The sequence below is a fragment of the Mytilus californianus genome, unplaced genomic scaffold, assembly GCF_021869535.1.
Source record: "Mytilus californianus isolate M0D057914Y unplaced genomic scaffold, xbMytCali1.0.p SCAF_4, whole genome shotgun sequence".
NCBI classification, from domain to species: domain Eukaryota; kingdom Metazoa; phylum Mollusca; class Bivalvia; order Mytilida; family Mytilidae; genus Mytilus; species Mytilus californianus.
In genome coordinates, this window is record NW_026262690.1 from 11282472 (window position 1) to 11294395 (window position 11924).

The 11924-nt window shown below is 32.5% G+C and overlaps 1 protein-coding gene across 1 annotated transcript in view; it reads left to right on the forward strand.

Moving 5' to 3' along the window:
• LOC127737462 (A disintegrin and metalloproteinase with thrombospondin motifs 18-like) overlaps positions 1-6862 on the forward strand; it is a 270986-nt gene extending 264124 nt beyond the window's left edge. The window contains exons 24-27 of the mRNA XM_052248173.1: positions 2026-2142; positions 3603-3659; positions 5265-5356; positions 6504-6862. Of these exons, the coding sequence (XP_052104133.1) occupies positions 2026-2142; positions 3603-3659; positions 5265-5326 (236 nt within the window). The 3' untranslated portion in view covers positions 5327-5356; positions 6504-6862. The remainder of the gene's footprint in view (positions 1-2025; positions 2143-3602; positions 3660-5264; positions 5357-6503) is intronic.
• The last annotated feature ends 5062 nt before the right edge of the window (positions 6863-11924 follow it).

The following is an 11924-nucleotide window of genomic DNA, read 5'->3' on the forward strand; positions in this document are numbered from 1 at the left end:
ATGATTGTTTTCCAAATTAGAATTTCATGGATCTATTTGTATAACGCGTATACAACCACATGTTTTTCACTTAATCAAAATCCAACCAAATACTTACAATATGCATCAAAGACGATATGTTTACACCCTCAGTTAAGAAAAAGGACGTGTCTTGAAAAAACATTATGTGAAATTTTAGTTTCAAATGCCGTGCTGCACTTCCCGTCTTCTTTATTTAAAAAAATATTTACTTATCTAGAATAACATTTTTGAACACAATTTATCGTTACTCAGCAAAATACTTTCTGTGCACTATTCAAAATATCTTTTTGAACATATTCTAATTTACATTTCCGTCTTATAGCAACACATGAACTCTGTCATTTCATCATTATAGGGGAATACGGAGTTAACGGTACCTGAATAAGAACCAGTAAATAAATTTTCTTTAAAACTTCACAAATTCTTAGTCGATATTCCAGTCACATTTGAATACGTTACTTGACATTTGTTTTTAATCTGTAAAGGAGGAGGTATGATAAGAGCCACGTTTGGCCCCTCAAATACAAAATAAGTAAAATTATTGAACATTTTCAAAATTGTTTTGATCTTATTGCTTAATAGTCAGGTTAATGAATTTGGACACTCTAGTGCAGAAAGGTCACTTGTGATCTTTAAAATTTCACAAATTCTTTAGAAGATATTCCAGTCACATTTGAATACGTTACTTGACATTTGTTTAATTTGTAAAGGAGGTATGATAAGAGCCACGTTTGGCCCCTCAAATACAAAAGTATTAAAATTTTTGTATATTTTCCAAATTGTTTTCATCGTATTGCTTAAAAACCAGGTTAAATGAATTTGGACAATCTAGTGCAGAAAGGTCACTTGTGGTGTCACTCTGACGTCATTACGTATTTCAAATGATATATTTTACAAAAACTTGCCTTTTGCATATAGTTTTTTGGACAAAGTAGATATTAAGCCAAGCTTTACGCAAAAAGATATTTTACACACATTAACACCTTTATAAAAATATATTTGGTACCAAAATATCTTTTTAGGTAAAGCCTTGGCTCAAATCTAAACATAAATGACGAGATCTTAAAGTGAGGCTTTTTGGCAGTTTTTGCAGTTTTGTTCTATTTTAGAGGTTTGAAACCCTAAGGCAAATATTTAAGGTAAAATTCTAAAAAGCTAAAGAGACAGCAGTAGTTTACCAATATTCAGAACTCATATATCCATTAAGAAGATACAAATAAAAAAAAGCTCATGGGGTCATTAAAAAGTTGCTTTATCATGCCTTTTTCTTTCATGAGATAAACGTATTAAACTTACAGTTAATTTTGTCATATTGAATATAATATTGATAGAAGAAGATGTGGTATGAGTGTCAATAAGACAACTCTCCTGCCAAGTCACAATTTGTAAAAGTAAACCATTATAAGTCAAAGTACGGCCTTCAACACGGAGCCTTGGTTCACACCGAACAGCAATTCATTTAGGGGCCTTTTACAACTTGCTGTTCGGTGTGAGCCAAGGCTCTGTGTTGAATGCCGTACTTTGACCTATAATTGTTAACTTTTTATACATTGTGACTTGGATGGAGAGTTGTCTCATTGTCACTCATACCACATCTTCTTATTTATATCATCATAGATATCAGGATTAAAATTGTGTATGCCAAACGCGCGCTTCGTCTACAAAAGACTCATCAGCGACTCTCGAATCAAAAAGGATTAAAAGGCCAAATAAATTACGAAATTGAAGAGCATTGAGGACCTTGCTAAAGCTAAGGTATTCGTGGGATAGAAAAACTAACAAAGCATTCTAAAGTAATTTTTATAACTGATAGTATATCTTTTACAAACTAAGATTTTTTACGAAATACCAAATAATAATTTTAGCGTGTTCTATAATTACAATGGCCTACTTGAATGTATTTTCGGTTTGGTTTAAGCGGTTGAGCAATGGTACTAATTTTGTTAGTTTTGTTCCCACAAACAAATCACTTTTCCTACATTTAACTATGGTATATGTTTGCAGTAACATGTGCAGATACAGCTGATAACGCTACATGTGCAGCAGGGGCAGCCACAGGAAACTGTATATCAGACAATGTGAACATGGAGCAAACATGCATGGCATCTTGCAATTTATGTGGTAAGAAAATATCTTATTTTATTCTGCTTGCCTTGTAAATGTTATGATATATTTTTGTAATTGTTGATTTTTTTTTTCAGCTTTTTAAAATAAATTTCATACTTGTACATGAATATGTTAAACAGTATAATCATGTTAGCTCCAGAAACACATGTATAGCGCAACCTAGAGTTTTGACAGCTTAAGCTGTTTATAAAGGTCGTTTTTGTTTGTTGTTGTTTTTTTTTTGGGGGGGGGGGGAGGAAAGTGGTGGAGAGGTTGATATCCTTACGTTTTTATGGGATTTGGCTGTGCAAACATGGTTAACACTGGTGTATCTTTTAAAGATGAAGTATGAGCTGCTAAATTGTCCTTTTTGTTCTAAATCTAGTTCTTCTGTATCCTGTTCTATACTGGTTTATGTAACACCCTTGGTAACTTCTTCTTGTTAGAGTAAAACACGTTAGTTTATGTACTACTAATTAATAAGTCTGTGCAGCTTCTGGTGGACACCCAGTTTTCGTATATACTATCTAACTTTGGTACTGGCATAATTGAATGATACATTTTTATTGACAAATTGTCATTATGTAATGATTGAATGACTGAACAGTTGTTATAAGACTGAGATAGCAATTTCATTCAGCAAATTTGACATGCAACAATTGTGCCTGATCTAATCGGTTTACATGATGCTCAATGTTCCACCTTCCGAACTCTTGGTTCTAATTGAAGACAACAACAGAATATTTTCTACAGCGCACCCTCAATCCCTCAATTTCCTAATCCCCCACCCCCTACCCCTCACCACAATGAAACATTTACCTTAAATCAAAGATTTGCTGTTCTGTTAACGCATCTGTCGGCTTTTGTTCCCTTTGTGTTATGTATTGCATTTGTCTCTGTTTACTTCAAATCATGTGCTTTAAGTACTGAGGGTATACAGATTGAATTAAATTTGCAATGTGAACTAAAAATAAAACATATTGAAGCAATATGTTTTATTGAGTTATTTCTATTTGTCCAGGTAATTGTAGGTAGAGCAGATTGATACACTCAAAACACTTCCTGCAACTTTTTAAATATTTTTATAAAAATGGTTTTCCTAACCAAGTATAGTTATCTATAACTAACACTCAGCAGTTTGTAACTTTAAAATTTTAGCATATATTTTTTAAAAATTGGTTGACTTGGGTATGGATATGATTTGAAGATTGTACATCTCACAGAACTGTAATATGTGAACATGCGAATCACGGGTAGAAAAGCGGTGAAAAATAGGTGATTATCACCCACCACCACCACCACCACCACCAAATGTTTTGCCCATTGACATTGATTTAATGGACTAATGATAGTAACTCTTGAAAGCAGACATCAAGAATAATATTACACAATACTAATTATCCTTACACACTACACTACACTACATTTACTGCAACCTTTTTTGACTGACTTAACAACAGTTTTTTTTTTGTTAGTTGAACAGTCGCCTACTGCCGTTTCCAGTACTACAACTTCAAGTGGTTCCAATTTCGGTGAGTATAGTGGTTTAGGCATCATAGATAAAGGCAACTGTAATTTACTTATGTTCAAATCTCATTAAATCGATTTATAAAATACAAGGTAACAAATAAAAACTAAGGGAATCGCATGAACACTCAAAGGAGCTAGTCTGTGTGCATCCACGTGATAAGCGTCTCCTTATTTCCCTTTCTAAAGTGACAGGGAGTATTGGGATTTAACACAATCCAGTGCAGTACACTATTTTGTATATATACAATGCTTTTGTTTAGATGTATATTGGATTAAAAAACCAGCCATTGTTCATTCCCCTCCAAAATGACCGACTAGCAGTTAGATAATAAAATTGGTATTTGGGTGCAGTGATACATAAATCTTTATGTCGTAGGCAGTCTTTTTCTACGATTTACAGCCAAATAGTAGCCCTATTTCTGGAGACTGGGTTTTTCTTTCAAATTTCTACCAAATATTCTCAAAGCAGACCGATTGATAATTGCTACATGCTAAGTTTGGAAAATAAAAAGAACACTTGATAAAATTGCGTGCGTCCGATATGCTTTTATGGATTTACCTTCATCAGGAACGAACACATATAGAAATTTCATAAAATACGTAGCCACGTTAGGAGCTTTATGACCAAAAAGGACATAAGAAGAATAGCCAAATTCCTCTACGATCAACTTTTACCGGAGGGAGGTGGAATTTTAGCGTCTAAACAATTTCTTAACTTAACAACGGGGAATTTGAGAAATGTTTATTATAAATCATGTCAGAAGCATAACATTTAGTACAGAACCATTTCATTGTAGATATCATATGCGTTTGGATTGTTTTGATTATTACAAGTTATTTACGCATTGGACATGTTTTTACAATAGCCTTAATCAATATGACAATATACCTCAACAGGTCATGAATAATTTCTGGTTTATTGTGAGCATAGGAAGGATAGGGTCGTTGTTCAGCTCCAAGCTAGTATAAACCAGTCCATGTGAAAAAAGCAGGATGAAAACATAGTTTACAACATCATGTCGCTTACTGACAGTTCAGTTTTGACATAAATGAACCATCTCACGAATAGGAGCAAACTTACATTGAATCAATGAATAAAATCAGAAAGATGATGCAAAAAGGACAGCTTTCTAAAATATAAAAAAAAAAGATTATCCTTCTTCTTATCCGTTTAATTAAACTGCTTTGCCAGGATCAGTATGTATTACCGAGGCAGATGAGAATCTGACTGAAATGGCTGTATTTCAGGACCACGACTATACCATATTCGTAGCCAGGGTTGGTAGATGACTTCGGATGAACCTCTAACCAAAAAGACTAGTAATGACTTTTTCAGTCGAGATTCCATTTAAGTTTTACTAACAAATCAGAGCTCCATGACCCAAAAATAGCTCCATCAAAGACATTCTGGAAACTTTACAGATATAGGTTATAGTTCAGGTCAACAGACTTCATCAGTAGTTGTGTCCATAATTGAATTTAATCTTATAAGAATTAGTCCCAGTGTCTATATGATTCCTTTTGGAATTGAGTCCATGGTTATATCTATGTGAGTTATAGGAGAGCTGATCATGACAGTTATTACAATTTAAAGCTTTATATTTCAGGGAACTTTGAGGTCGAGATCATCATTATCCTTATTGTGCTAGGTTTAGGATCGACTATATAAGTTATCATAGTTGTAATCTCTAAGAAAAAAGTAAGTTTATTCACATTTGGTATTAAGAAATCGGATATTTTACTGACAATTTTTTTTTTATTCCCACTCAATTAGTACCTTTTTCTCAAATGGTTCCAAATAGTATCATGTGATTTACATTAGAACATCATCAAAGGCTGGTAAAAGATACTAGGCTTAAAATGTTGAACGCCAGATGCACATTTCCCTTTCATATTCCTAAATACATATAACTACCAGCGGAAAGTACTGCTTAATACTTCATCTGGAAACGAAGCAAATACACTTTCTAAAACCTGTTATGATCTTCTTTTTCTTCTCCACCAATGCATTTGATAATAAGTTTATTTTTTATTTTTTATTTTTTTTGGCAAATATTTACACAGTTACCAGTATTTAACATTTAATGACAGATGAACCATTTTGATTTATATCTAATTTTCTTTTCAACATTAGATAAAAACACAAACATAATTTGCCTATATCTTGAAATAAGACTAAAAGCAATGAGAAAAACGAACTTTGAGTTGTTTTACATTTGTTATGTTGCGCTTTATAGCTTGCTATGCGGTATCTGTTTTATTCATTGTTGAATACTGTACAGTAACCTTTATTGCTAACTTCTACTTTATTTGGTCTCTGGTGGAAAGTTGTCTCATTGTCTATCACACCACATCTTTTTATTTTTATATTGTTCATTCAGATTTTTACATCAACATGGAACTAAATTTAGGTAATCAATCAATCGCAAGAATTTAACTATTATCAAGCGCACTAATACATCAATGATGATTCAATAGAGGCAGCGGTAGCTTACTGATTTTCTAATTTCATAAATCCATTTAGACGAAACAAATCAAGGTAACAAACACAAACTGAGAACCAATGCTACTCCAAGTACTAGTATATATTTATGCCCTCAAATTGTCACCATGCCACAGAATAAAGCAAACTGCATTTTAAATAACCTGAGTGAAACACATGTACTACAATGAAGCGATAATTTGTTCATCTCTTGCCATGTGAATCCAGACTCAGTAAACAATTTCATGATACAAAAAAGGAGACATTTTACAGATCAGACCACTACTCTGGTGTCAAATTCTAAGGTGTTGAAACCACAAAAACATGTCAATCGCTTAAAATTAATTTATTTCTTCACTTTCAGATCCATTAGATGTTCGGAAAAAGCTAATATTACAATAGTTGTTCCAAAAAGAAAATGACTTAATACTCATGTTTGTAAAAGCATTTTCATGTATCTTACAATATTATTTATATTTTATCTTACAGTGTTATCTGAAAGTGTATCTCTTTCAAGGATTTGTGTAACCAATTTGCATACCAGATTTTAATATAAAGGACAACTACAATGCCTCTGAATAAATAGAAAGGCATTTCCATACAAGATATATTATGTCCGTCCAAATAGGTTTATCTTATTTTTGTTAAGTTTGAGTACTGTTATATTGTTTGTGTATTCTTCTCAAACTGAATGTCATTTTACTGGTGTATTTTCAAATAAAGATATTTTTTATTAAACATGTTGAATCATTGTACATTTGTAATACCATGCTTTCCTTATGTAGACCATTTATATAGAACAAATGCAGATATGGTCAAATGTTATTTAAAACAAAATTGTCATTGAAGTATAGGATTATAAAATAGACACAAAAACAAACAACAATAATGAAATAATAGTTAAATACAAATGAGCTACATCTTTATAGATCTAACCAGGACAATATTTACAAATGCGAAAGCTTTACTGAAAAGAGATATTCTGCAACAAGATATGTCGGTTGAAAACAAAACTTTACGACACAAGAGATGATTTTAGCTTCCCAATTGTGAACATCCAATTTCGATGTAGGAACATTCCAGCAGCAACTGTAAACCGAGTGTATATCTCCCAGTTGATACGGTAGTCCAGGTCTTGTATTTCCTATCATTATTTCCTTGGTAGAGGGTTGCTGCTCACAAGGAAGCTATTAAACCAGGAGTTCCAAGTGGTGAAGTTGAAATCGTCCATTCGTAAATTTTACGGACGCCATCACGAGTTGACCGTTATAGAATATCCGTTTCACAGATGACAACGCATATGTTCCAAATGTCGTAACTAAAATGCCGTCCCCTTTTCCCAGAATGTGAGTGTGACCCCGAATTAGACTTATCACCGGGTGTGTACTAACATGAGCAACACGACGGGTGCCACATGTGGTGCAAGATCTGCTTACCCTTCCAATGCACCTGAGATCACCCCCAGTTTTCGGTGGGGTTCATGTTGATCAGTCTTTAGTTTTCTACGTTGTGTTTTGTGTACTGTTGTTTGTTTATCTTTTTCATATTAACCATGGCGTTGATAGTTTGTTTGCGACTTATGAGTTTGAATGTCTCTTTCATATCCTTCGCCTCTCTTTTACAAAGATACTTATGTGTGTAAAATATCTTTTTGGGTATAGCCCTTGCTCATATCTTTTAGACAAACATATGTGTACACTTAGTGCAGTGCAGAAGCATTCAATTTCAATGTCAGACTTTGGTTTACCCCAATCTGTGATCTATCTGATAACCTCCAAAGCTAAATTAGAGCAAACTTTCAAGTAACTATTTAGGCAGTTACCATTCAAATTAACATGAATGTAGTTTATTCAAGCAGAATCTCAGTTTGTTTACTCGTCACTGCATATAATGTTGTTACATGAATGGTTGGTAGAAATGTCTTTCTGATAATTGTTTATAAAATTATTACTCTTTATTAATCCTTTTTCTTTAATTTTTTCACAATGAAAACCACATTAATCAATCATTATTTGTATTTTCATTTCATTATGTAAACTTACCACTTTATCTTTGTATATTACATTTTAACTATAGCTTTATTAAGTTTCATTTAAAACATTTTGTAGTGTATACAGACATCACCGTTAGTTTTGCTTTTGGTTGTTAAAAAAGTATGATTACAAGTATGAATGATTATCAGTGTTTGACAATAAAATGAGAATGGAAATGGGGAATGTGTCAAAAAGACAACAACCCGACCAAAGAGCAGAAAACAGCCGAAGGCCACCAATGGGTCTTCAACAAAGCGAGAAAATCCCTAACCCGGAGGCGGGCTTCAGCTAGCCCCTAAACAAACATGTTTATTAGTTTAATGAAAAATGACGTCACACTAAACTCCAAAACATATAAATGAACTAAAATTAAACAAACATACAAGACTAACAAAGGCCAGAGGCTCCTGACTTGGGACAGGTGCAAAAATGCGGCGGGGTTAAACATGTTTTGTGAGATCTCAACCCTCCCCTATACCTCTAGTATTTTTGTAATTTAGTTCAGAGTTTCACAGATCTAAGAGACTGAAATTCAAGAAAACATTTTATACAACATTAAATGCAGGAAAACAAAACCAAAATCTAAATCTAGATTAAGGGACACAACTCTTCAAAATTTCTGTTTTTGTCAACAATTTCCATAAATATATCCTAAGTTTCTAAGTAATTCAGACTATATAATTCTGTTCCACATGAATGTTTAGCACAAATTAAAGAAAAACACTTACAAATCAGAACTTTCTTGGCCAAGGCTTACCACATTGAAAGTTGCAATCTTCTCTAGAACTATTGAATCTAAATAGTTGCAGTAATTTTTTTCTGAACGGTAAATTCCTATAATACTAAATTAGATAGCAGAGTACAATTTAATGCAACATTCAAAATTTACTTCTTCGTTTGTAAGTATTCGAAATTGCTAAAGAAGTGTAATATCTTCAGACATTTGGTATTCACATAAATGAACAAAATGATGTCATGTGCAAATTCAGACCAAATATCCTAAAACATATATTGGAGATTGCTTACAATTGACAGAAAGTTTTGTTTGCCTGTATGCAATTCCAATTAGAAAATAAATTTCATTTATAAAGCTTTGAGAAGTTGTTTAACTGAATGAACAATAAGGCAACTTTAAATCATTGATCTATTATGTCTGAATGGTCACAACAAGAATGTCGCGCTACTATTGCCTTTATTTAACATATTCTTTCTCTTCTGTTATGTAGTACTGGTGAAATCTGTGACAAAAACTTAAAAGTTCATTCAACATCGAAGCATATGCAAACAGGAAGTCATTCAGTTCAGTATTACCCCAAAGGAAGCTTGACAGAATTATTTGTTTGACAGACACGATGAATGCAATATAGCCCCGACTCCTAGAGTGGGGATATAATAATAAAATTAAGAAGTTGCATGCTTGTCGTGCTAATGATATCCCAAAATTAATTTTAAGTATTTGAACACAGGTAGTAGGTATCTAATTTTACCACATCTTTTTTTTTTCCTCTCTCTCTCTCTCTCTCTCTCTCTCTCTCTCTCTCTCTCTCTCTCTGTTGTTTATATAAATACATCACAACCTAATATAATTCTTCCTTACAAATTTACCCCATATTTTTTTCTGTTTTTCTTGGTCTGTCTGGGGTGTTTATATAAATACATCACAGCTTAACCAATAACAATACTTTTAAATATATCTTGATTTATAATTTGAAATTACAAAAGACATGTATTTACAACATTTACAAGAAGTTAAAAGAATAGCAGATATATGTAATCTCATTGATCAAACAAGAAGATGGGATTGGGTCCCAGCCATTTTGTATCAGATGACAAACAGCCATTTTGTATCAGATGGCACACAGCTATTTCAAATTGGAAGGCAGATGGCATTGTAGATAACCATGAAATAGAACACTCTTTTAATGGATTATTCTTCTTTAAATTGTTTCATGAAAATAAAAAAAATGTTCCGATTTATAAAATGCTGTTATCTCAATAGACATTATCCTATATAATTATAATAGAGATCTGTTTATCTCCACATTTCATTCAGTACATCGTTTTCTTTTCTTTTTTTTTTCAGAAGAAAATATCTCACCAAATTCATACTCTAAAGGTCAACAGAAGGTTAAAATATGAAAAATCTTAGTCAGATATAACAGAATCACAAAGACGAATATTCTATAAGTTTTCTGTTTGTACAGAAATAGCATCAATACCGTATTGCATGACACCAGATCAACACAGTGTATTGATAAGTAGGTTATTGATAAAAGAGGTACAATCAACAATCTGGCCTTCTAGTCTTAGATGTTAAAAAAAGAAAAATTCACAAGAATAAAGAGCTCCATTTTTTCTAATTAGAAATTCCAGTTATTTCATTTTTTCTGCAAATTTCTGTTCAATATTTTGCCAAGTAGTTTCAGAATTGTAATGGAAATGTAAAATGTTAACCAACCGCAATTTTAAAGTCATGGCCAAAGCTCCAAATGACCATAATGACCAATTTTAAGATAAAAATAAATGATTGCCAATAGAATAAGACAACCACCACATAATAATAAGTCACACTGGCTCTTTAAATCCAACTCAGCTAAAAATTGTTATGCAACAGTTACTAGCTCAGATGTCAAGTCGTGTTCCAATCCGTGTGTATCTGGTAAAGAATGTTAGTGTTATTTCAATCTAAATCGTGTTTTATAAAATTAAAACAAAAACTGACCTCTTGCAAAACATTCAGAAAGTTTTCTCTTATTTGTAAATGTGGTTAACTTTTGTCTGATAAGGGAATTGTCTATTCTTAAAATAAAATGAAAAAATACTCTATTGGTGATAAAACAGTGGTAAATATATTTGCACATGTATAAATGAAAAGGTAGGCATATATGGCATTGGATGTTCACTAAAACCTGAACTGTGTCACTTACATATCTCAATAAATTAAAGTAATTGTTATATTTAAACCACTGCTAGGGAATTCCTTATTTTCTATTTTATAATTCTAAATAGCAGCTAGGGAATTCCTTATCTTCCGTCTTGTATGTCTTTACAACTGATAGGGAATTCTTCATCATCCATCTTATATATTTATACCACTGCTAGGCAATTTCTTAGCTTCAATCTTATATATCTATACTAGTGCTAGGGAATGCCTCATCTTCCATCTTATATATCTATACAACTGCTATGGAAATCCTCATCTTCCATCTTATATATCTATACCACTGCCAGGGAATGCATAATATACCATCTTATATATCTATACAACTGCTAGGGAATTCCTCATCTTCCATCTTATATATCTCTACCATTGCCAGGGAATCTTATATATCTCTTCCATTGCCAGGGAATGCATAATCTTCCATCTTCTATATCTATACTACTGCTAGGGAATTCCTTATCTTCCATTTTATATGACTATACAACTGCTAAGGAATTCCTCGTCATCCATCTTATATGTCTATACAACTGCTAGGAAATTAATTGTCTTCCAGCTTATATATCCATACCACTGCTAGGAAATTCCTTATGTTCCATCCTGTATATCTATACCATTGCTAGGGAATTCCTTATCTTCCATCTTATATGTTTATACACTGCTAGGGAATTCCTTATTTCATTTCAAATTTACATTTGTAAGAGATACATAAAGTACCGGTACCTTATCCCGGCCTTGTTAACGTTAGTATATATCATTTCAGTGATAAGGTTAGTACTTGTTAGTACACAATATACAGTTTAGCTAATAAATA